This window comes from Puntigrus tetrazona, chromosome 6, assembly GCF_018831695.1.
Source record: "Puntigrus tetrazona isolate hp1 chromosome 6, ASM1883169v1, whole genome shotgun sequence".
NCBI lineage: Eukaryota > Metazoa > Chordata > Actinopteri > Cypriniformes > Cyprinidae > Puntigrus > Puntigrus tetrazona.
Genome location: NC_056704.1, coordinates 4,957,054 through 4,980,926, shown reverse-complemented (window position 1 = coordinate 4,980,926; position 23,873 = coordinate 4,957,054). Strand labels below are relative to the sequence as shown.

Below are 23,873 nucleotides of genomic sequence, written 5' to 3'. Positions count from 1 at the left end.
AGGCAACTTTATTTGTGGAAGGTTGAGCATCTGCAGTCAGAAAAGGCAGAACTGAAGACCAGTTCAGAACAGGAGATTTCAAACCTCTGGTCCCAGCTTGAGAGCATGAGAAGCAACAGACAGGAGCTTGGAGGCAAGCTGGGCTATTTCCCTTTAAACCATTTTCTGTTTTTGAACATCTCTGTGTGGTTAGACTGCTGTATTGTCCTACTCCATATATTATTTATAATAAAAACAGTTTTGTTTCCTCTGAATTGATGTTTTTTTGTTTAAGTTCCTATTATTTAGTGCTGATGTGAACTACAAAGACCTGTAATTCTTTCTCTATAGAGCTGAAAGAGCAGTTGCTTGCACGCTCGTCGCGGGTTGATGACATTGAGCGATTAAAACAAGAATTCACTCAGCAGAGACAGGAAATTAAAGAGCAGAATGAGATCGAGCTGGAAAACCTTCGCACCTATTTCGAGCAGAGACTCCGGGTCACCGAAGAGAGTCATCGGGAAGAAATCGCACTCCTGCAGCTGCGCCTTGTAGAGGGAGCCTTGGAGGACTCTGTGCTGAAGACTGGAGATGCAAGGTTTGCTTGGATTTCCTGTTTCTGGAGTTATAGACTTGTTTTTAAGGCCCAAGACAATATTTTAGTGTTGTTAGTGGTGCTATAATTTTAAGGTTTTGCTTTGTGGTTTACATTTATTATACAATTAAGAATCATGGGTCCTATTTTTACCTGGTACACACAGTTTGATCACCTTTGATTGTTATCCGTATCAGGTGTAACACTGACACTTATATGCTAAGCAGTTAGGTGAGGAATAATACAGCATCAGAAATTCCTCCTGTAGAAGAAATGACCAAACCAGGGCCTATGGTCCAAACTTTGCATTTTAACTTGGCACATCATGATATTTCACAATAGTTTTTTTTTTTTTTCTGAAAAGTGGAGTGTTAGTCAATTTTAATAATATAATTTTTTTTTTAATCTAAAAAAAGGCCTGACATTTATTGTTTTTATGCATAGAGTGCATAGTTGAACAAATGCATAGTTTGTTAGTACTAGTCATTTGTAACACAATGTTGTTTTGTAGCTTTCTTTCAGATGAGAAGAGTGATGATAAGAATGATGCTATGGAAGAGATTACAAGACAACTCGAGAAACAAAAGGTGAATTGTTTAAGTTTGTTAAATTGAGATGCTCTTCATAAAAATGTTGCCATAATTTACCTATTCATGTTGCAGCAGTTTACATAATTTCCAGATAAAGGTCTTTCCCAATCTTTCAGCAATTTCAAATTGCTGTCATTGACCATTTTATTAGTATTCTACATCAACTTGTTCTCAATTGATTATGTTCTTTGCAAGTACTAAATCTGTGTTGGCGTGTTTGCAGGAGGAGCTGGATTCTCTGCGGCTGCAGTTAGAGGAGAGACACCAGCAGGAACTGGAGCAGCTGCGGTCCAGCATGGCTCTGACTTATAAAGAAGAACTACTCCAGGCTCGTACCGAGCTTACTGACCGATACTACAAAGACATTGACCAGCTCAACACCAAACATGCCCATGAACTAGAACAGCTCCGTGCCAAACTTTCAGACAACCATATCAAGGGTAAAACTTTAACCTTTGCATTAATTATTAGTTAAATTAATTGCATTTTTTGGGGGGAAGGGGGGGACTCTAGCAGACAATTTAATTGTAAAAGAAAAAATTTCATAGTTTTCACACTTCTTTTTATTTAAGAAATGCAGCATTGGTATCTTTTTAAAAACACCATTTTTTTTTTTCCCTTCCCTCTTTCTTAGAAATAAACAAGATACGCCTACAGTCTGCACAGGACGTGGCAAGACAGGTGGAGGCTGAGGTGAAGGAGAGGACTCATGAGCACCAGACCAAGGTGACCCAGTTGGAAACCCAGCTATCTCAGCTCTCCTTAATGCAATCAGAGGAACTGGAGAAAGTGGAGGTGCAACATCGAGAGCAGATCAGACAGATGGTAGAGACAGTAAGTGTGTTCATAACAGCAGGCCTTTATACTTGATACAAAAGGACTTTGATGAAGTTTGTTGCCAAAGGCTGGTACCAAGTACTGTGATGTCATAGAAATAGTGGTCATGCTGTAGACGGATGAAACTCGTGTAGATTTTTGTGGAGACCCTTTAGCAATACTGTAACATTATCCTCTAACATTAACGTCTAACATTATCGTTATCAAAGGTATCTTTATGATAAGTTATTTTTGAACACTGTGTTCTTTTCCTGTTAAAGCATCGGAAAGATGCTGCCGATGAGTTAAGGGTGCGTCTTGAGGAGGCGCAGAAGGCAGAGAGAAATCTTGTGAGCGAGGAGTTCACTAAAGAGCTGGCCCAGCTGAGGGAGCAACTCCAAAATCAGGCTGAGCAGCGCTTGGCATCCCAGAGAGAAGAGCTTCAGAGATCTGCCCTGAAAGAGAAAGAGGAGTTAGAGCAGAGGCTTCTAGAGGTCGACAAACTCCTTAATGTGGAAAGGGAGGAGCTTCAAGCACTGCAGAAGAGTCTGGAGTGTGAAGAGAATCCTCAGGTAGTAGCATTGAAGCAGAAACTCCAGGCTCAATACGACAGGGAGATGTCCACTGCGAAAAGTGCTATGGCAGCAGAAGTTAAAGAGTTGAATGCTCTACTCCAGGATCAGATGGAGATGAAGCTACAAGAGGCCCTCTGCAGGTCAGAAACCGCATTTCACTAAAATAGCATGCATATTAATACCATTATACTTCAAGAACTATTACTATTATCTGTACTCCAGTAGAATACAGATTCTTCTTGTGCAATTTTGTACAACAAATGAATGGAGTAAATTTTGTTCTTTTTATCTTTTTGTATTTCATGCATGTAGGCACCAAGAAGAGCAGAAACAACTGGAAGATAAGTTTACCCTTCAATGGGATGCTACCCTGGATCAACAGAAAGAACAGCATGCTGTCAAGCTGCAGACCCAGAAAACAGTCCTGGACCAGCAAGTTGCACAATTAGAGCTGCTTGAAAAGGAGTGTCAGGAACTCAAAATACACCACCGGGAGAAAATGGAATCCCTAAGGACCAATCACAGAACGGCCTTAGAGACCTTGGAGATGGAGCTTACAAACAAACACAAGGTAGAGCTTGACAGATTGGAGGCGGTCCTTCAGGAGACCAACCTGGCACAGCTTGAAGCTCAAGAGGCGGAGCTTCAGGCACGACACAAACAGGAGCGGGAGGAGCTTGAGGAGAGGCTGTTGGTAAACATGGATACACTAGAGAGCACATACTTGAAAGAAATCCAGGCAGTACGGGACGAGAAGGACAAAGAACTGCATGACCTCGTAGAACACTATACTAAAGAGATTGAGAGTGTGAGAAAGGAGGAGAAAACCATCAGAGAGGACCTCAGAAGTGAGCTTGCCAAGTTCCATATGGATAAATTCAGTGCCATGGCAGCAGAATTGAATCAAGCCCATCAGGTAAGCACAGTAATAGAGGGATGTTTTGGTGCATGTTTAGTTAATTGGAAAACTTATTGCAGGTACAACATCCAGTGTGTTACCTTGCTCGTGCAGGTGGAGATCTCTGAAGCAGTGTACTCTCAGAGGGATGCTCTGGAGGGTGAGCATCGATCTGCTTTGGAAGCTCTTCAGCAGCAAGTAGTTGCTGTAGAGAAGCAGCATAGCGCTGCCCTTCTGGAGATCACTGATCTTGCTGCTACAAAGGAAAAGCAACATGAGCATCAACTGGACGTGCTGGCTACTCAACATCAGCAGCAGTTACAAGTATGTGTTCAGGAGGACAAGTACAGTAGAATCTAAATTTGTGTTACAAGATAGTCTTGTATTTAAACTGTATGAGGATAAGAGCTGCTTTTATTAACTCTCCGTTCAACCTCAGGAGTTAAGAGGAGTGTCTGCCAGGGAGCTGGAGGCTCTGCGTAGGGAATTGGAGGAAGAAGCGTCAAGGCAACGTCTCCACTTCCTGGAAGAGGCCAAGCTTCTCAAGTGCAAATCTGAGGAGCTGCTGCAGCAGAAAATTGCACAGTTAAAGGTGAGAGGGAGCTGTATTCTACACTCATATTTCCCAAAAAGGGGAATGTGTATTGGTTAAGGTGTCTTACACCTAAAATTTCCCCCTTGTTTCCACAAAAAGATCCATCTCTGTGAGCTTTTAAGCAGGCTGATAAGGGCTTTTTGGATCTTTTAAAATCTTTTAATGTCTTAATGATTTTGGTCAAATTTATAAACACTAAAACATCTTTAAGATACCTTCAATTTTATGTCCAAAAACATTTTAACACGTTCAGTATCTTGTTTTACTACTATTGGAACAATAACCATTTTATTACCTTTTTAAATGCATTAAATCATCAAGATCCAATATCTGCATACAAGTACATGTTCACTGGATTAATGTCAACATGAATTATGTGTTAAAGCTAAAGAATCAGAGTCTGAATCTGATGCCTATTTTGTTATTGGTATTTATGGTCAGTATTAATTTTAAATGTGACTGTCTTTTAAAAGGTCTTACGATGTCTTCTGATTGCAACACATGTCATAAGTTAAACAGTTAAACACATGTCATAAAGTTTCAACAAACATTAAAAATAGGGATAGATGGACCAATGCTGAAGACCAGTTATTTTTTCCATCTTCTATCCTTCTTGGGATAGTTCAACTGTAATTGTTGGTCCCCATTGACTTCTGTAGTATTGGGGGGCCAAGTCATTGGGGGCCAAATGATGGTGAACCATCTCTTTAAACTAGGACTGCATAATTATTCAAATTTCTAATTACAGATACAATTATGGATGTCACAATAAGGCAAGTCCACTTATGTTATTGAGTGCTTAACGGAACACTCCACTTTTTTGGAAAATAGGCTCATTCTCCAACTCCTTCAGAGTTAAAATCTCCGGTTCTGGTGATAGCACTTCTAGCATAGCTTAGCATAGAACGTTAAGTCTGATTAGACCAGAAGCATCTTGTTTAAAAATGACCAAAGAATTTTGCTATTTTTGATTTGAAGCTTGGTTCTTCTGTAGTTACATCGTGTACTAAGCCTGACGGAAAATGAAAAGTTGAGAAGATTAAGAGCTATACTCTCATTCTGGCATAATAATCAAGGAACTTTGCTTCCATACCATGTCTGCAGCAGGCGCAGTGATATCACACAGCAGCCTGTGGAAAAAAGTTCCCAGGTTGCAAGACATGCTCCCTTTGCAAGCAAGATGGTCTGGCTTTTTTTGGGCACTATATAATGTCGCTGCAGCAATGGTACACGAGCAAAGTTGGCTTTCATAACTTCAGAGTTATGATGCTGTGAAGGCAACCAAAGTGTTTTTGGGTTTTGTATATGAACATTTTGTATATGAACATTTGCATATATGCTACTCTCATAGACATGGTTGTCATAGACATATGAACAATAGCTAAGCTTATTGGGGGAGGGAGTTAACATCTGGAGCAGGGGGACGGTCCACTCTAATCTAAAATTAATACTAATCCCCACCCTGTGCTGTACATTATATCCTCAGTCGTTCACAGTAAAGTGAATTACTCTAGATCAGATGCAGATTTAAATTTATTTTTATTTTAAAGTTTGACTTTTTAGAGCTGTCAGCAAAAGGGCTTTCTGAGGTTTTACACTGGTTGGTTTGTCAGTTGGCCACTTTCCCATTGGGGCATTAGAGAGGTCCGCTCTCTGTATTAATCCTACAGATGGGAGGAAGTGTAGGGACACGTGACTACTGACTGGCTGATTGAGGATTTGAGGTTTGTGTGGGTCTTTTGTATGTTACATTACATTTAAAAAAAAATTTCTATGATTTTTATCAATGGTTTATCAATTCTTCATGGGAATCACTGGGTAAGTACTAATTTCATCATTTGGGTATTGTCTTCTGGAAGTGAGAATGTAAAGCTGAGAAGTGATAGCCAATGCTTCTCTAACCGTTACTTCAGAGTTGCTCATGATTTGCAAATGTGTCTTTCAGGAGGAGAGCGACCATGAAAAAGCAGTTGCTTTTGAGGAGCTGGACAAGACTTTAAGACAGCAACACGAGCAAACTGAACTCGCCTACAGTGACAAGATGAGCCAACTCAATGCACAACTACAGCAGCTGGACACTGTAGTTTCACAGGTACAACACCCAATCGGTTGGTTAACTTGACGTAGAGCTGCAGCAAATGAGAAGAGTCTTTCTGACCCTGCACGAAAAAGAAATGGTTGAATAAAGTCACTATTGTAGTTTTCATTGTGCACAAACATTTATTCTCATTGTTTCATAAAAGTAAGGTTGAACCATTATAACATGTGACTTTTTTAACAATGTCCTTACTACTTCTCTGGGCTATGGACATGTTAAATATATTTGCATTGCTGTCTTTGCAGGGTCAGAAATTTCACCAAAAACACCAAATAGTTTAGTATGAAGGTTGAAAAATTCATGTCAGAATTTCTTTTTATAGTGAACTTTCCCTTTAATTCAGAGCCATTCTGCAGATCTTGGGTAGTCAGCTTCAATAGGAAAGCGTAAACTGATCAAATGTATTTTTTTTTTTATTTGAATCTTCAGACTTACAATCCATCCAGATGTAGAAGGATATCAAATGTTAAATATTTTGATTCTATTTTAAAACATTTTTATTTTGTCATATAGCATCTAGCGATGAGGGGCATGTATCTACACAATTTTAGTTTACTTGATGTTGATTGTTATGCCCTTCTCAGTCATGTAGTTAATGATGCCAAGTTTTCTGTAATTTATTTAAAAAGCCAGCAAGTGTATGATGGCTAAAAATGTTTAGTGTATTTAAGCCTTGAGGGAATATATAACATTCATATATCACAAAAAAAAATAAATTGGGGTGCCCAACCCTGCTCCTGGTGATCGACTGTCCTGGAAAGTTTAGCTTCAACTCTAATTAAACACACCTGAAGCATCTTCAGGATCACTTGAAAATTAAAGGCAGTATGTTTGATGGTACACCTTGCAGGACCGTCGATTGCCAGGAGTAGGGTTGAGTTTAAATAACTCTGGTTTAAATAACTAAAGATGATGATGATGATGATTGTACAGAAATGTATAGTATTCTTAATTTGTATTTAGTTAATAAAAAAGATAAATAATATTTTAAATGGTAATAAATTAAAAAAAAATGCTATTCATTAATAGCAACAGTGTTTCTTGATCACCTTGAAGAATCATTGAAGAGTTTGGTATTCCAGACTGTTGAGTTTCTATTTTAAGGGTGTTTTTAGGATGCTGGTGTGTGTGTGTATATATATATATATATTATATATATATATATATATATATATATATATATATATATATATATATATATATATATATATATATATATATATATATATATATATAAGTTGTGGGTGGGAATGGTAACAAAGGGCCTAGCTAAGCTTTAGTAGAGCTGTTGTTGTTATGGTTACATTTTTGCATGCCTTTTGGCAGATGAAATACACCACACATTCTTACCGGAGCCTTATTTAAATGCACTTTACATTGTCTGATCCGCTTTTGCTGCTGTTTTTCCAGACAAACATGTTCTCTGTTTACTGGCTGCAGGCTTATTTTTACGAGTCTTCTAGAAATTAACCTCTTCCCTATTTGTTAGTTGCATTGACACTTCTTGACCAAAAGCTTACGCATTTGCCTGCGTGATGACTGGTTTCCTGTCTGTGGTGTCTCTTCTGCCTCTTCCTCAGCTGCGAGCAGAGGTGAGCGGACTGCAGGTGGAGCTAGACGGCAAGCGGGCAGAGATGGACACGCTGGAGACACTCCTGCAGCGCAGAGACCGTGAGAATCAGGAGGGAGACAATTTACTAGCCATGCTAAGAGCAGACCTCAACACAGCCACACAGCAAAGGTCAGCTGACCTGCAAGGATTTTGTTGAAAGAGTCTGCATACTGTTTTAGAGAACAGCCTTGTCTTTATGCTTTGAGTTGATCGTTATAACTGTTGTTGTTGTTGTTGTTCCTGTCAGGCAAGACCTGCAAGCAGCACGTGACAAGCTACAGCGGATGCTCATAGAGATGCTTCGAATCACTATGGCAACGGAAGAGCACATCAGCCACAAGTTAGGTGCTTGTGTGTCAGGTGGTCGGGCTGAAGACAAAACACCCAGCTCTAGAACAGCCAGCAGTAGCCGTGATTCACGTGAAATGGGTAAGTTTCTGTTTGTCTGCTAAATGAATTCTATATTCATCACACATTATTGAAAAGTGTCTAGTCTTCATCCCATACGTAATTTTATCATTGCTGTGAATGATGACAGATAAATTTTTGTGTGCATTACCACTTGATGGTAAATTTTTAAATATTTTACAACTAGTGTAACAAAGGCTTTTGAACATTTACTAAATATTGAACTTCTTTTTGTTTTTTGTTTTTAGGAGAGGTGATTGGTATAGAGGGAGATGCTGATTGTAGCACGTGGTGTTCAGCTGTGGACGAGGGCTTGGAATTGTCTCAGAGGTTGTGTGAGAGTGTGTTCTCTGGGTCGGAGGGAGAGATGGAGGCCGAAGGTGAAGAGCTCATGCTGGGTGCCTGTACACGTCTACGCACTGCTGTGGATAAACTACTGGAGCTGCTCTCTGAGTCCTCGCAGCAGGTGCCACACTTATATGATCAAATATACCACACATATGCTAAATTGTGGATTAAGAAACCTTTCTTATGAATATTGAAAACAGTTCTGAATGTTTAAGTAATTTCTTCTGTATATTCATTGTATCTTTTATTGTATTCATTAGCAATTGTTTTGTAGGTTTAACTGTAGCAACCCTATTTTACATTTTAATCCATATGTCTGTTCTCTCTTGTCATTTTCTGCTGTAGTTGGAGCAGATGTGTGGTCTGCAGGCTGTGCTAAATGAGCGGTTCAGAGATGGAGGTGAGGCTGGAGCGTCTCTGCTGTTTCAGAACTCTCAGCTCCTGGAGCAGCTGGATCATGAGGCTAATCTGAAGAGCCAGCTACAACTGGAGCTGCACAAGGCTGAAGGTCAGAATACCTATGGTCTGCTGTTGTCCATTGTGCTACTTCCCTGTATCGGGCCATTATGACTTCTTATTTGCTGTCCTGTGCATTTACATGTGTGGCTCTAGGTCTGATGGAAGGCTACATAGCTGAGAAAGCAGCTATGGAGGAGGCACTTCAACAGAAGGAAACGCAGCAGCGGCATCTGGCAGAGGAGCTGGAAAGCACACGTATCCAACTGCAGCAGCTCAGTGAAAATCATGCCCTCCTCCTGCGTCAGAGAGAAGCCCTCACGGCCGACCTCGGAGACACTGAGAAGGGTGAGAGAGGAAGGGTTTAGGACTGTAATTTAAACTGACATGCTTTCAGATTGAATTGCATAATGTCAATTTACATAATGTTATTTTTGTCATTTTGGTGCATGCTGAATAGTCATGGCCTATTAAAGATGCACCTGTTGCTTTGCACCCAGAGTAGGGGTGTATGATATTTATCGTCATTGATATGATAATTGTTCAAAATTGTCAGTTTGCATATTGTTAATACTATGACACTAGCAAACCACAGCAGAACTGTTTTGTATCTCTGAACAACCCAGCAGTGCTTCTTTACTGCATGTTTTGACCAAAGGAGTTGACTGAATTAATCAGGCATTTGAGCAAATCTGCTGCCACCTACTGACTGTTTTAGTTTTATATGTAATTATGAAATTATTTTCAATTAATGAAGTGATGCTTTAAATATATTCTTTTTTTTAATGAAAAAGAATCCCTTAGGGATTATTTATATAGCTGTTAATGCCAAGGTACCAACATTTAAAACCCATTTGGCTGAATAATCTAATTATCAACAAAATATGATATCAATATCACACACCCCTAACACGGAGTAAAGTGTAACATTGTGTGCTAGTGATAGAGGGTTTAGTTTCATCGTACAAATTCTTTCTGCTCTGTAGGCTTCCTCGACGCAGAGGAAGAGACAGGTTTGTGATGATCTGAGACTGAAGTAAATGTTTGAGTTCTAAAATTAGATGTACAGTTAGACACTAAATGCATCCGTTTCAGATGAAGTTTGCAATTTTCTTTCATTTTTAAATTTGTGGTTTGTTAACTCTTGCTTATTGCTTATCCTGTGATGTTTTGTTTTGCAGTTTAACTTGCTCTAAACATTTGGTTTTGAAGGTTCAATTGTTAATTTAGAGTCTTTCTTTGCCAATTTCTTATTGATCCTCTTTGCTGTGCTTTTATTTGTGCATTAAGAATGCACAAATGATCCAGAGCTCCAGCGCATGTTTGCATCTTAATTTGCATTTGCAGTTTGTGTATTTTGTTGACACTGCTGTTACTCATCCATTTTATTCACTGGTCCTCCTGGGTTCTGTGCAGCTCTGCTAGCCGAAGCTGAGCGTCTGGGGCAGGAGCGTGTGGAGGTGCAGAGGCAGGCTGAGAAGGACTGCGGTGGTTTAGCGTCTCGACTGCAGATGCTGGAGCAGGCCCTGGAAGAGCAGGAGAGCCGTTCACATCAGCTGGAGGAACAGCACCGCCTGCAGACAGAAGACCTGCAGCAACATATTGATGCTCTGGAGAAACAGCTCAAACATAACCGCCAGTTCATAGATGTGAGTGTTTCCAGCTGTTTGTTTAATCACCTGATATTCAGCAACAGAAAAAGTGAATCTTATTGTGGAAATAAATTACTCTCTCTCTCTCTCTCTCTTCTTTTGTCTTTGTTCATCTTATGTACAGGAACAAGCAGTGGAACGGGAGCATGAGAGAGATGAATTCCAGCAGGAAATAAAGAATCTGGAAGATCAACTGAGACAGCCAAAAGTACACACAGGAGGGGACAGCAAGGGTCAGAGGGTAAGGGTCCAGGTCTAGAACTTTTTAGATGCGTGTTTGTTTTAATAATAGACTGACACACCTTTTGTGCTTTTGTGACTATTGGATAATCGGTGATGAGTATGTGAGCAGAATGCTCAAAATGTTCTACTGCACAGTCAGTTTGTCTCCACTCCTGTTTTTTCACCGTTTCTGTTTGCAAAAGAATTAGTATATGATAAAGTTTTGCTCACTAAAGCTGTATTAATTGATTTTAAAAGAATACAGTAAAATGGGTAAATTGTGTAATATTAAATTGTTTAAAAAAAAAGTTTCTTATTTTAAGATGAAACTGAATTTTCATCAGACAAGAAACATTTTCTTATTAGTGTTAAATCATTGTACAGCTTGATAATTGCATTGACATTGAAAGTATTTTATTTACTTATTTTTTAATAACAATTAAGTCTTTTGTCACACTTGATCAATTTAATACAGCCTTGTAGACATTCTATACATATATCTTTTCTATATTATGTATTTCAACACACAGAATTCTTGATGCAGCTGCATTTTTAAAATGCCTGTATTTCTGATCGTGAAGCAAAAGAAAACATAAATTCCAAAATCTAAAAAACCTGCTGCTCTTTCTTGCTCACATACTCTGTCCTAAAGGGCCTAAAGACATTCTGATTGGGGCCATTTTTTTTTCTTGGACAATTCCTGTCGGATTTTTATATTGCCTAAAATATCTAGGTTTTGACTTTTTGCAAACTGATCGGTGTATGACATTTTCAAAACGCACTTGAGGTTTTTTTGATTGAAAGCGATATAGAACTCTTGGCAAGGATGTGTCCAGGGAAAAATAGCACGTATGGTCACCCTAATTCTGATCCTCTGACATATCTGAATGATTTGAATGTTCATTTAGATGCTTTTTTTTTTTTCCCCCTAATTGAATGTTGTAGATTGAGGACTTGGTTCTTCAGGTATGTTATACAGCTGTAGTCATTTATGTGCTAATACTGTGGCAAACATGCATGGCTAATGCAACTTTTTTGAGTAGTAGAGCATGTGATAGATATTACTATTCTTGTTTGTTTTCAGCAGGTATACATCAGTCATGTCTATAATTCATGTTTTTTTTGTTTTTTTTTCCCTCCTCTTCCATCCTTCTACTCATGCACACATGCACAAGCCTCTTCCCTCTGAAATGTTTTTGCTTACTGCTGTAGTGGCTTTTGAAGGCCTTGTTTAAATGGCTTTATTGACTAAACTATACATTTTGTATCTATTTTACAGTTGTTGTCTTGTAACCTCCTTGAAAGTCTCCATCCTTGGCAAAACTGTTGCTTTATTAATTTATAACTTTTTGTTGCTGTATGACATCTTTTCCCACATAGATACTGGTAGGACTAGGACATGTTCATTTCTTTGTGTAATTTTGTACAGGTGGAAAGTCTTCAGGCTCTGATCAAAGATAAGATGGAAGACTATAGTGTACTGTTGTCAGCAAAAGAGCAGTGTCAGCGTGATGTAGAAGAGCGTAATGAAGAGATTGAAAAATTGACAACACGTATCCGTGAGTTGGAGCAGGCATTGCTGAGCTGTGCAGAGGCTAGCCGAACTGTCACACAGTTGGAACAAGAACTTCAGAAAGCACACAAGAACCTCCAGGAGCTCACACAGGTGCACAGAATTACAAATGCAAAATGCATTTTTCATTGCGTCAGTTAGGTGTTAATGTTTGGGGAGATTTGCAATGATTTTTTTTGTTGTATGAATATTAAAATAGTTCTAACCAGTAGTGGACTGTTTTTATTTTCAGGATAAAGAAGCTTTGCAGCAGCAGCAGTATGCTAATAAGCTTCAGATCTCTGCCCTACAGTCTAAACTTGATGAGACCAGACACCGTTTCCCTGATATGACCCCTGACCCCAACATCCGGGAACAGCTGGAAGCCACACAACAGGATCTGCAAAACAAAAAACAACAGGTGAGGTTTTAAAAAGACGGTAAAAGAGATGAAATTGCCCTCAATTGCTGTTTTGTTTGTAGTTATGGCATGCACAGGGTAAATTGTTTTAAGAGTTTTCATCTCTCTTAGATGGAGTTGCTGTCAGAACGTATAAGTGAGCTTGAGAAGGATTTGGTAGTGAGGGAGGAAGAGGTCGGACAACTAACACTACAGCTGGAGCTCAAAAACAGAGAGAGCAGAGCTACAGAAGAGCAGCTTCACACACACATCACACATCTGCAGGTAAGGCTGAGGTGTCACTTATTATTGTATAATGAGTGTGAGTGGTCTCATTATACTCCATAATGAATCTCATTATACTTGTATAATGAGTGTAGCCTGAAATTCCTGTCGTGATAGAATGGCCAGCATGTTCTTGGATAAATTCTATTTATAGCACAGAACTTTCATTTGAATGCTGTAGGGATTTCATTAATGATTGTCTGGAGGATGGGGAAAAAGCCAGTTTGACTTCATTCTGTGTTCTTTAGGAGACTGTGGACACTTTAACAACACGACTAGAAGAGGGCAGTGATGAATCCATCCTTCAGCTGCCTTCTGCCCTCCTGGAGGAGAAGAATCTGGAGATCGACCACTTAAACCAGCAGATCCTCCAGCTGCAGCAAGAGCTTGACATGACCAGTGATAATAAGGTAAGACAAGTATGTTCTGTATAAAAAAGAGAAGTATAAAAAGAGATGTTAATGGAACTGGAATTAAGAGAATTCAGAATAGTTCCATTTGTTTAAATTTTTCAGGAAGATTGAAGTTTAGCATCTTATCTAATTTTTAAAGACTTATTTTAGCATGCTGCTGATTTTGTAACTAGTCCTCATTACCATTTTCAGACTCTAGAAGAAAAGCAAGCTGAGATTGAAGATCTGCGCTCTTTGGTTGAACGTCTTCGCTGTGACCAAGAACGTTTACGGCAGGCAAAGGAAGAAGAGACTGAGCAACTCCACGAGGTTATTAACAAGCTTCAAGAGGAGTTGAGCCATCTTGACCCCAACCATCATGAGGTCAGTGACCCGAACACTGACAGCCCCGAGTCATCGGACTTCCCCTGGTCACCTCATCCTCGCCAGCAGAGGGCGCCTGAGGAAAGCCTGTGCCAGGAGCTCAGTAGCCACACGCTGCAATCGGCTCGCGCTCGATTACAGGAGTTACAAACTGAGCTGGAGCAAGCAGCTGGAGAGAAAGACTCTCTTCAGAGACTGTTACTCTCACAAGAAGAACAGTATGGAAGCCAGGTGCAGGCACTTGGCCGGAGTCTTGGAGAGGAAAGGGGTAAGGTGGCTGTGTTGGAACAGGAAGCAAATGAACTGAAACTCCAGCTAGAGGAGAAGCGGAGGGAAGCTGAGCGATTGGCAGCTCGTGTGGAAGTGTTGGAAGATAAAGAGCGAGCTCATCAATCCATATTTAGAGAGTCTGAGCTCCAATTGAGAAGAACAGAGGAGAGAAGAGACGAGGTCCAGCAGGAGTTTGGCAGGCTGCAGGAGGAGGTGAAGAACCAGTGTGTTGAGAAGGAGCTCCTAGAGAATCAAATCTCCAAACTGCAAAACAAAGAAGAGGAATATCAGAACGATCTTGATGATTTGCAGTTCAAACTTGATGAACTTGAGGAAAACGTCCAAGTAGGCAAAGCCACCATTATCGCCTTGGAGACGAGCAAAAGAGAACTGTTTATTGAGAGAGAGGCTCTGAGAAAACGGGAGGGATGCCTCCAGGAAGAAATAGAGCGTTTGAAACAGGAAGTGACTTCAAAGACTAACTACATAAAAGAACAGCTTGACCAACATAAGGAGACTGTGGCTAAACAAGGGGAAGCTCAAAAAGAAGTACTGGTGAGATGTGGGATAATATATTGAGATTTTATTTTATTTCATAATGTGGTTTTATTTTTTATTTTTTTATCAAACCCTGCTCATTACACTGAGTATTTAGTTTTTCTTTGCTTTATAAACAAAAAACTGCAACTGTTATGGACTTGAGCTGTAACTCTATGACTTTACTCTTGCCATGTACTATGAGTAAACGGTGAGTTATTTGGTAAATTGCTTCATGCTTAGCAGATTCTGTAATTAGTTGCAGATCAACCGTGTTTTGTTTCTGCAGTTTGGGTAGTGCCTGAAATTACAGAAGAAAAAAAGGGGAGGGTTGAAAATAGAATGATTTAGTCCAGCCCTCTGGCACATGAGAGAATAGCTCACACAGGAAGTAAATTTACAGAAAGAGGAAATCTGTCTGAAGTCCTTTTTAAAACGGTTTACTTTTAAAGCTTGATCTAAAACGTGGGATTGGTTAGTCATGAGGTAAAGTTTTATATACATGTAATTTGCTTTCTTTAGAGTATGATGGAGCTACTAACATTTAAATGACACTGAAAATGTTTTTTTTTTTTTTTTTTTTTTTTTTTTTTTGTGTGTGTTTTGAGCAAGAGGCAAAACCTTGATTTGCTTTAACATGTAATGTGTCAGTGTCATTTTTGGATTGGTTTGTTCGCTGGTTAGAAAGTTTACATTATTTTTTACAAATGACTTGCAACAGATTTGAGAGAGTTCTTCCACTCATTTATCAGAGCATGACCTTAAAATATAGTTGTATCTGCTGCTATAACATTTTGTGTGTGTGTGGTGTAAAGAACTCACATTTTTGATTGTTTTGCAGACGTGTGCTGAAGAGACCCTGGCTAAAGCTGAAACTGCTTTACGTGAGAGTGAACAGCAGCTGATCCACTTGAGGGCGGAGCATGATGTTCTAAGGGCAGAGTTAGCAGCTGTGAAGGAAGGACTTAGTACCAGCACAGAGAGAGCCGAAAAGCTACAGGAAGAGGGACAGGTATGTGGATTAGTTTCTTAATTGATACACACATCTGGTTTGCCAATTATGACTGTTTATAAAAAAAAAAGGACCCAGAATGTGTTTAAAATAAATTTTTTAAAAAAAGTACAGATTTAATGCATTTTTAATAGAAAGATTATTACACACACCAGTTATTATTTTTTTTCTCAAGTGTAAAAATCAAGTTTGCTCATTTGATCTTTCATCATCAGACAAAAGATCGTGCTTTGGCTGATCTCGAGGTCCATAACCAGCACCTGAAAGCCGAGCTGCGGAGTCTGCAGGATGACCTGGCTGTGCAAGAAGAAGAGCTGGCCTATCAACAGCGAGAGCTAGAGCAGCTCCGACAGCGCTGCAACCTGCAGGGCCACCATCCCAAACAAAGCCACCGCTTCCTTGAAGGCCTTTCCCGTGACCCATCCTTCTCTGCTTCTCTATCTTCACCCGAACTCCTGCGTAGGTTGGAGTGCAGTGAAGAGCACCCCTCTCGTCTGCAGGTGTCTCACCTCTCAGAGCTCAGTGCACTTCACAACGCCAGCCTGGAGCTCCATAGCAGGCCTTCACCTATGGAGAGGGACAAAGAGAGACAACACGCCAGACAAACTTTTACCCCACCTTCAGAGGATGTTCCGCCCAGCACACACACTGCATCCCCTTGTTCTCTTACTTTGTCCGAACACCTTTCTGTGCTTGACTCCCTGGATGCCGATAAGGTAACCATGCATTTCATGCTTTTGTGTCAAATGAATGTATACATTTATATAGTTTCTAAACTCATGCATCTGTTTCATGATTATAATCAGAAAGAAACTATGCAGTTTGCAACCAAACATTTGTACTCTTATTGTATTTACAGCATATGTAAAAAAAAAATAATACAGATAAACAATGTTGGTTGAATGTTAGTGAAAGTATAAATAAAAGCTTTCTTCAAATGAATGAATTTCTTTTTTGCTTGTTTCTCATGAAATTCAGGGGGGTTTTTTTCATTACCCAGCCTTGCTAGAAAATTGCTAGCAATTTATTTTTTTGGCTCCAAATTGCAATAGTTAGAATTGGTGCCATGTGTTATTGGTTTTCTCTGTTGATGTCATGATGCTGTGGTGATAGTGTAGCTGTTATGTTTTAAAGGTTCATGAATTGGACAATTCAGATGTGACGCCACCTCGCTCTCCACTTGGTTCCAACTCTCCTGTGTCTGTGCCAGAGTGGGTCAGTGATGGATACGGCAGCAGTGAGTTGTGTACTTATTGCATTTCTGTAAGAGAGGCCGGATGTGTTTTAATTAAGGTTAAGATAATTTTCTTTGTTACTTTTACCGTGTTTGTAGATGTAAGCTCAGAGTTGGAGGCCATGCTGAGGGTTGAATTGGAGAATACGGAGCGTTTAGATGCTCATTTTGTGGAGTATCTGCGCTGCAGAGGAATGTCACCTGCTGAAAACACAGATAGTGCTGCAGGCAGTATGCACGAGAGCCATGAGGCCCTCACACCTGAGTTACAGGTAAACGCCACCTTTTATAATGCTGCCCTCACTAATACATGAACTGTAGAGATTCTAAATCATTGTATCATTTACAGGCTATGTTGAAGCGTGTCTACCAGGAAAGCTGCAGAATCCTGTCTTTGTCCCATCGCCCTGCCCCATCTGGTCAGTCCCGCCCAGATTCTGAGCCTGCCCGGCCCCCCTCCTGGCAAAGGGAGAGACGGGCCTTACAAGAGACCATCTTGTCACTCAGAGAGCTGCTCTGCAGAATGGCTGACAGGGAACCCAGGGTGAGGCTCATCTGTCCATTGCTTACCTGATAGATTCTTAAAGTCGGAATGAAACAGACAACCAAAGACATGCAGTAGATTGGAAAAACTTTCTACACACAATGTTTTAATCATGTTGATCATTCATAGGCCTTTTTCTGATTTAAATGATGCAGTAGGCTTAAAATAACTTTGAAATAAAACTGCAGAACCAGTGTTGGCATAGTCTAAAGTGATTGTGTGCAGAAGTGGTTGTCCGATTCCAATAGTCCACTTACATTTTTTTTTTTTTTTTTTTTTTTTTTTTTTTTTTTTGTTTTGCGTGTATATGAAGAATGACAGTGGGGATGTGGACTGGAGGCGTGAGCTACTGCAGGCTGTCCGCAGTGTGTTTGACAGTGAAAGGGAATGGCTTCACTCTCAGCTTCAAGCTTTCATGGCAACCGCTACTCAGATGGACCTCACTCCTTTGCTGGATCAGTTAAAGAAACTGTTTCAGAAACAGGTGCTGAGCAGCCCAGCCCAGCATGTGATGCTGATGTTCTTATAGTTAATACATTCATGTGCTTTTATTTATCAACGGTTCTGATTCTCTTTCAGGAGGAGCAGCAGTGGAGATCTCTAGAGCAACTGTTCAACGCAGACCGCCAAAGTCTTTTGGCCGAGGTGCGCAGCCTGCATGCAAGCACCCAGAAGAGTCAGGAACAGCTACGGCAGCTGCAGGACTCCATGCACACCACAAAAGAACAGGGCATGGAAACGCAACATCAGCTGCATAAAGATGGTATGTTTTTTTACAAGTAATGTGAGGAAAAACAAATTAACAGCAAGTATTGTAAAACCAACAAACGGAGTTAAAATCTACCTTTGGGACTGTTTAGTTGAAGAGCTGGAGTTGCGGCTGCAACAGGAACAGACAGTTTCACATGATCTGCGCTCCTCTCTGGAAGCTGAGAAAAGCAAGGGATTGGAACAACAGAGGCAAGTGGAGGTGGAGTTAAAGGCTGTGTCTGTACTCAAGGAACAGCTAGAGGAGACCAGGCTAGAGCTTCAGACTACTTACAAAAATCAAGATGAATTAAAGAGTCAAATTCACAAGCTCAGGTAAAGCATACATTCACGGACACTCTTTGAATATGAATTGTCATTAGTGGCATTTATTATTATTATTATTATTATTATTATTATTATTATTTTTACTTCTGAAATGTTTGTCTGTCCTTCAGGGTAAAGCTGGAAAATGTTGAGGCTGAACATCGGCCCTGTTTACAGGCGCTGGAAAAAGAGCAGGCTAAAGTATTGGAACTCCAGGAGGACCTTCATCAGCAGCGACTCCTCAACCAACAGACAGCTGAGCAAAACCACCAAACACAGGAGGTAAACTTCGTTAGTTAAATCATTGTGTCACTATGTGGTGGCTCTTTTTGTTTTGTGTGTTTGAGTCATTGAATCGTTCACTGAATTGTTATAGTCCGTAACCAAAGCAAATGTAATGTTGCAGTCGCTCTTGAAATTGAGCACGCAAAGTTTCCACAGATACTGTAATGGTTCTGATATGACATCACACTATGTAGCTTCTTTTTCCAAAATATAAGGTCATGAAACAAATTCAGAATCAAAAAAAATAATTCTACTTCTCTCCTGTGTTGTGCGTGTGTGTGAGAGAGTTATACTACATGTACATGCGTATATGTGTTTTCATTTATTATTTTTTTTCATATACAATCTTTGCACCAGGCTTTAAATGAGCAGGCATCACATGTCAGTCAGCTTACCTCCACACTGGATCAGGAGCGCATCACATCCAGTAACCTGCGCTCTGAGCTCCAGATCGAGCAGTCTCGTTGTGAGGCCCTGCTGGCCCAGGAACGCGAACGCACTGAACTTGCACTGTCCCGCCTCGAGGACGAACGCTCTCGATCATCAGAGCTCTCCCATTCGCTCTCTCGCCAAGCCCAGGAGCATGCACACCATTTAGAGGAGGAAGCCCGCAGACAGGAAGCGGCCAGTGCCCATGACAGAAAGTTTATACAGGACCTACGGGCACAACTGGAGCAGGAGCGGCGTCAGGGAGAGGACTTGGCAGCCATGTTGGAACGTCTACAAGGGCAGGTGTTGGAAGGGAAGCGCAGGCAAGCAGAGCAGGCAGAGCAGGATGCACACAAAGAGCAGGAGGAAGTGAGGAGGCTCCGTGCTGCTCTGGAGGGTCTGCAGACTCAGAAAACTGAGGTTGGACGCACTCTAGAGACTGAGCGAGAGAGGGCTGCTCGGTTACAAACAGAGTTGGATGTGATGAAGGAAAAGATGAGAGTGGTAAAAGAGAGAGAGCGAGTGAAGGAGGAGCAGATGGAGAGGCAGAGGAGACAAGAGAAACAGGAGCAGGTGGAAAAGGACCGACGACAGGAATGCACCAATGAGAAACTGGTAAACAAAAAGATTTGTCTTAAAGGAGTAGTTCACCAAAAAATCATCATGAAGCAATCATATTTCCTCACAAGATGTGTAACTCGTATAAATTTTTACATCACCTTATTTGTTTTGGTTAGCTTGACTTTGAGTGAATGGGTAGAAACCACTCAATCTTTCAAGTTATTTTAAAAGGACTGTTCAAAATCCATGATGCCGCATGGATCCATGGTTGCAGCTGGCGCAATAATATTACTTGGTGCCTGAAATTGCTGGGGACTATTTTCAGGTGTGGCGTAATAGCATTGCACCTGCTACACCCATGGTACGGCAGCAAAGTTCCTTGATTTTATTATGCCAGAATGAGAATATAGTTTGTAGTGATATCAGCCTAGAAATCACAACTTTTCATTTCATCAACTCTGTGGTCATTTTTAAGCGTGATGCTAATGGACTAATCAGATTCAATGAACTATGCTAAGCTATGGCTAAAAATGCTACCGTCAGTGACGCATTCTTTTTTAAATTTGAAGATTAACCAGTTTTATGGGTTTTGGATTGTCTAAGTTTTCTCTTGAGTAAATTAACCCTTTAATTTGACAAGTACATAAGCATCATAGTTTGCAGTCATTGATTTAAGAGCACTGAAGTTGTTTGATAAATTGTCTCAGCTGGAGCTGGAAGTGTTGCGTGAGAAGGATCAGCAGCGTTTGAGGCAGCTGCAGCAGACATTGGCTGACCTGGAGCGTAAAGAGAAACGGCTCACATCAGACCGCCTGCAGAGAGACACGCACTCCAATGGCCTGACCTTAGGGCAGAATGCACTCACAAACATCTCTCAGGTAACATTCTTCAGCCCTAACTTTTGTATCAGCATGTCTGACTTATACTCTTAAAATATAAACCCAAGCCTAACTCTCAAACACACAGATATTTAACAATCACGCTTGGTGTATGTAAACAATAATTTAAAGCTGACAAGTGTATATTTGAAGTAACCAGACCAGCAGACCATATCCTACTTAATCTCACCAGTTTTTACGTGGACAAAAGACACTAAATGAATTGACATTTTAAAATGGAGAAACCTTTTTTTTTTTTTTTTTTTTTTTTTTTTTTTTGAATCAAGTGATATCCAATTTTGTTTTGTTTTTACAAAACTGTCTGGAACACAAGATATCTAAAGCTGGTAATCTTATAGTTTCAGTGCTTATGGAAATCAGTTGTATATTATTATCCATTGTAGTGTAAGTTAATGGGAACCAAAACTGTTGACACCAGTGAAAATTACTGGATCAAATTTAATCAGATTTTCACATGATTTGTCTGCTCAGACTAATATAGGAAAAAAATGGCAGAGATATTGAACACGAGACGCATAAAAACTTGTTTTTATTGCAATTATCAGGAATCACAATGCCGCAAATTGATTTATAATATAATAATCTTTAGGTATTTATAATATATTCGATTTTCTGTTCAATAGGATTCTACCTCATCCAGTAAAACTCTAATGGAACGTTTGCTGAAGGAGAACACAGAGTTTTCTGACTGTCTTGCTGCTCTGAGTGAGGAGAAGATCTCCCTTAAACACACTATATCCTGTTTGGAAAGAGACCTGCAAAGCCTGAAACACCAGGAGCAGGTAATATTAACAATTTTTATTATTTATTTTATTTTTTTTAAATTCCGTAATTGATGTTGTTGTCTGCCCTTCAAATAAGACACGATGCATCCCATTAATTCACCAATGAGAAATATTTGCATGTGTTTGTGTGTGAAGGCTGAATGTTGTAGAGGAAGGAGCAACGTAGTTCATCTGTTTTAATGTTTAGTTCGTATGTGTTTTGGTTCCAGGTGTAGGGTCTCATTTGGTTGTGTGTGTGTGTCTGTCAATCAGGTGAAATCTTCTGCTGTTACGGAGGAGTGTGTGTTATCAGAGAAGCTGGCTTGGCAGAAGGAAAGAGCAATTCTTCAGGCCGCACTGCGTAAAGCAGAGGCTGAACTCTCAAAAGTCACTGCTAGCAATGAAAACAGACCCAACAATGACCTCTCTAATAACAAGGTAATTTGGATTAATAAATTAAAGGGCTAGTTTAATTAAATGACAGAACTTAAATTTTGGGGTACTTTTGTTGTTTGTACCCTCATGTCTTTTCAAATCCACAAGACCTTCTTTCAACTTTGGAACACACATTAAGAAATATTTGTTGAAGTCTGAGAGCTAATTTTCATTTCTGGGTGAACTAAACTGTTCTATTTATTGTTTATAGTATTTGGTTTTTCACAGAAAATGTACTTCATGTAACCTGATATTTAAACTTATTTAAATAATTTAACGGCACATTCACAGATCTTTCACTGCTGGTTAATGGTCAGATCTACTTTTTGTCATGTTAAAAGTTTTAGTGTGTTTGACCTGCTTGCGTTATGTACCTGTTACCGTAGGTGCAGCGGCTCTATGAGAGATACCTGCGAGCGGAGAGTTACAGGAAGTCACTGGTGTATCAGAAGCGTTATCTGCTGTTGCTGCTAGGAGGCTTTCAAGAATGTGAACAGGCTACTCTAGCGTTAATCGCTCGTATGGGTGCGCAGCCGACATTGAGCCAATCACAGGCCTCCAGACCTCTAAACCGCTTTAGGACTTCTGTCAGAGTAGTCATCGCTATCTCAAGGTAAGACAGTGGATGTGTCTGGTTTAGTATGGTTAGATAAACTTGTTAGTAGATGTTAATATGGACTCGTTTTAATTTTAGAAATGTGGTTGAGTCTGTATTTGAGACATCTGTTGTTGTTTTTTTTTTTATTCCTTTTTTGTGGTTACTTTGGTTTCTTATCCCTTGTTTTGGTTTTTTGGGTTTTTTTTAGACTTAAGTTCCTCACCCGGAAATGGCAAAGAGCTACAAGGAAAATTTCAGTAGGCAGTGCTACAGTTAACGGGCATGGAACAGGACCAAGCACAGGTAAGTTGTTCAGTGTGCAGACTTGATTTGATAGTTCTGAAAATGATTTAAATCAAATAATTTTTTTTCCTTCTCTATCAGTTCCTGTTTTGAGGACTGAAGTGCTGAGGCCACAGCAGACTGGAGTGGCGTTCAACTCTCCACCAACCCGTGATCATGCTTTAACACAAAGGGGTGTGGTCTCGTCTCTGGTGCCGCCAATCAAATCACCCTTCAGACTGAACCATAGGTGAAATATTACTTACTGCTACACAAATCAAGTGTTGATCTAGATTGGTTTTCCCTAGATCAAAATTACAAATCTAAATTTCACAGTTATTCTTTTTTTTCACACACAGAACGTACACAAGTTCAGTGCTGGGACCGGCTGAACGCTCTTTCAGCTCTTCCCAAGATCAAGAGCGTTCCCTTACAGAGTATATCCAACATTTGGAGACTGTCCAGCAGCGACTTGGAGCCGGTCGTCCAGGTAGGATGAGGCCTGTGGGGAAATGACCTAAAATTACTGTCGTCTTTGACGTAGAAACCACTCCGATTCATTGTAATCCATTTCTTCTTTCAGCATTCATTTGAAAGCTCTTATTTTGAAGTCTCTTGATGAATAGAAGGAATTTATAAAAAAAAAATACATTAATTTACTGAAACGCAGACTTGTGAATGTGCTGTATATATTGTTCTATGTGTTATATAATTATTTAAACCTGGCACATTTTAAAAGGGGGGGGGGTAATTAAAAATATACACAGACCACTACTGGACAACTGAAGTAGTCAAATTGAAACTTTTACTTAGACTGATTACACAAGATGGTTAGTGTTTTTTTTTTTTTTTTGTTTTGTTTTAAACTACAAACTAGTATCCCTATTAACACCTTGAAGGTGAAAGAATCCAAAACCTTAAATACTGGCCGTTTGTGACCTCTGACCTTACCATCTTACAGTCCCCAGAGCGAACAGGAGGCATAGCCTCCCTGATACTGAGAGCTATCAGCAGAAGTGGTTTCTAGACAATAGAACCTGGCTGTATTTGAGTTGTTTGGCCCCGGGGTCCGTGTGGCCTTTAGGTGAGTGG

At 40.0% G+C, this 23,873-nt stretch overlaps 1 protein-coding gene across 5 annotated transcripts in view; it reads left to right on the top strand.

Moving 5' to 3' along the window:
- pcnt (pericentrin) overlaps positions 1-23,873 on the top strand; it is a 35,097-nt gene that overhangs the window by 10,518 nt on the left and 706 nt on the right. The window contains exons 14-54 of one of the 5 annotated variants that reach the window (XM_043241763.1): positions 22-133; positions 331-577; positions 1,086-1,161; positions 1,388-1,604; positions 1,799-1,998; positions 2,262-2,695; positions 2,868-3,471; positions 3,568-3,777; positions 3,893-4,045; positions 5,994-6,140; positions 7,727-7,887; positions 8,006-8,187; positions 8,415-8,632; positions 8,860-9,022; positions 9,127-9,318; positions 9,957-9,983; positions 10,387-10,619; positions 10,747-10,863; positions 11,790-11,810; positions 12,274-12,510; positions 12,650-12,817; positions 12,929-13,081; positions 13,330-13,491; positions 13,687-14,682; positions 15,506-15,676; positions 15,892-16,392; positions 16,811-16,913; positions 17,010-17,182; positions 17,260-17,454; positions 17,768-17,938; positions 18,034-18,217; positions 18,315-18,537; positions 18,660-18,810; positions 19,171-19,857; positions 20,511-20,681; positions 21,326-21,484; positions 21,740-21,904; positions 22,288-22,514; positions 22,708-22,802; positions 22,884-23,031; positions 23,141-23,271. In XM_043241763.1, the coding sequence (XP_043097698.1) occupies positions 22-133; positions 331-577; positions 1,086-1,161; positions 1,388-1,604; positions 1,799-1,998; positions 2,262-2,695; positions 2,868-3,471; positions 3,568-3,777; positions 3,893-4,045; positions 5,994-6,140; positions 7,727-7,887; positions 8,006-8,187; positions 8,415-8,632; positions 8,860-9,022; positions 9,127-9,318; positions 9,957-9,983; positions 10,387-10,619; positions 10,747-10,863; positions 11,790-11,810; positions 12,274-12,510; positions 12,650-12,817; positions 12,929-13,081; positions 13,330-13,491; positions 13,687-14,682; positions 15,506-15,676; positions 15,892-16,392; positions 16,811-16,913; positions 17,010-17,182; positions 17,260-17,454; positions 17,768-17,938; positions 18,034-18,217; positions 18,315-18,537; positions 18,660-18,810; positions 19,171-19,857; positions 20,511-20,681; positions 21,326-21,484; positions 21,740-21,904; positions 22,288-22,514; positions 22,708-22,802; positions 22,884-23,031; positions 23,141-23,271 (9,085 nt within the window). The remainder of the gene's footprint in view (positions 1-21; positions 134-330; positions 578-1,085; positions 1,162-1,387; positions 1,605-1,798; positions 1,999-2,261; positions 2,696-2,867; positions 3,472-3,567; positions 3,778-3,892; positions 4,046-5,993; positions 6,141-7,726; positions 7,888-8,005; positions 8,188-8,414; positions 8,633-8,859; positions 9,023-9,126; positions 9,319-9,956; positions 9,984-10,386; positions 10,620-10,746; positions 10,864-11,789; positions 11,811-12,273; positions 12,511-12,649; positions 12,818-12,928; positions 13,082-13,329; positions 13,492-13,686; positions 14,683-15,505; positions 15,677-15,891; positions 16,393-16,810; positions 16,914-17,009; positions 17,183-17,259; positions 17,455-17,767; positions 17,939-18,033; positions 18,218-18,314; positions 18,538-18,659; positions 18,811-19,170; positions 19,858-20,510; positions 20,682-21,325; positions 21,485-21,739; positions 21,905-22,287; positions 22,515-22,707; positions 22,803-22,883; positions 23,032-23,140; positions 23,272-23,873) is intronic. The other 4 variants (XM_043241765.1, XM_043241764.1, XM_043241767.1 and 1 more) reach the window with 4 other exon arrangements.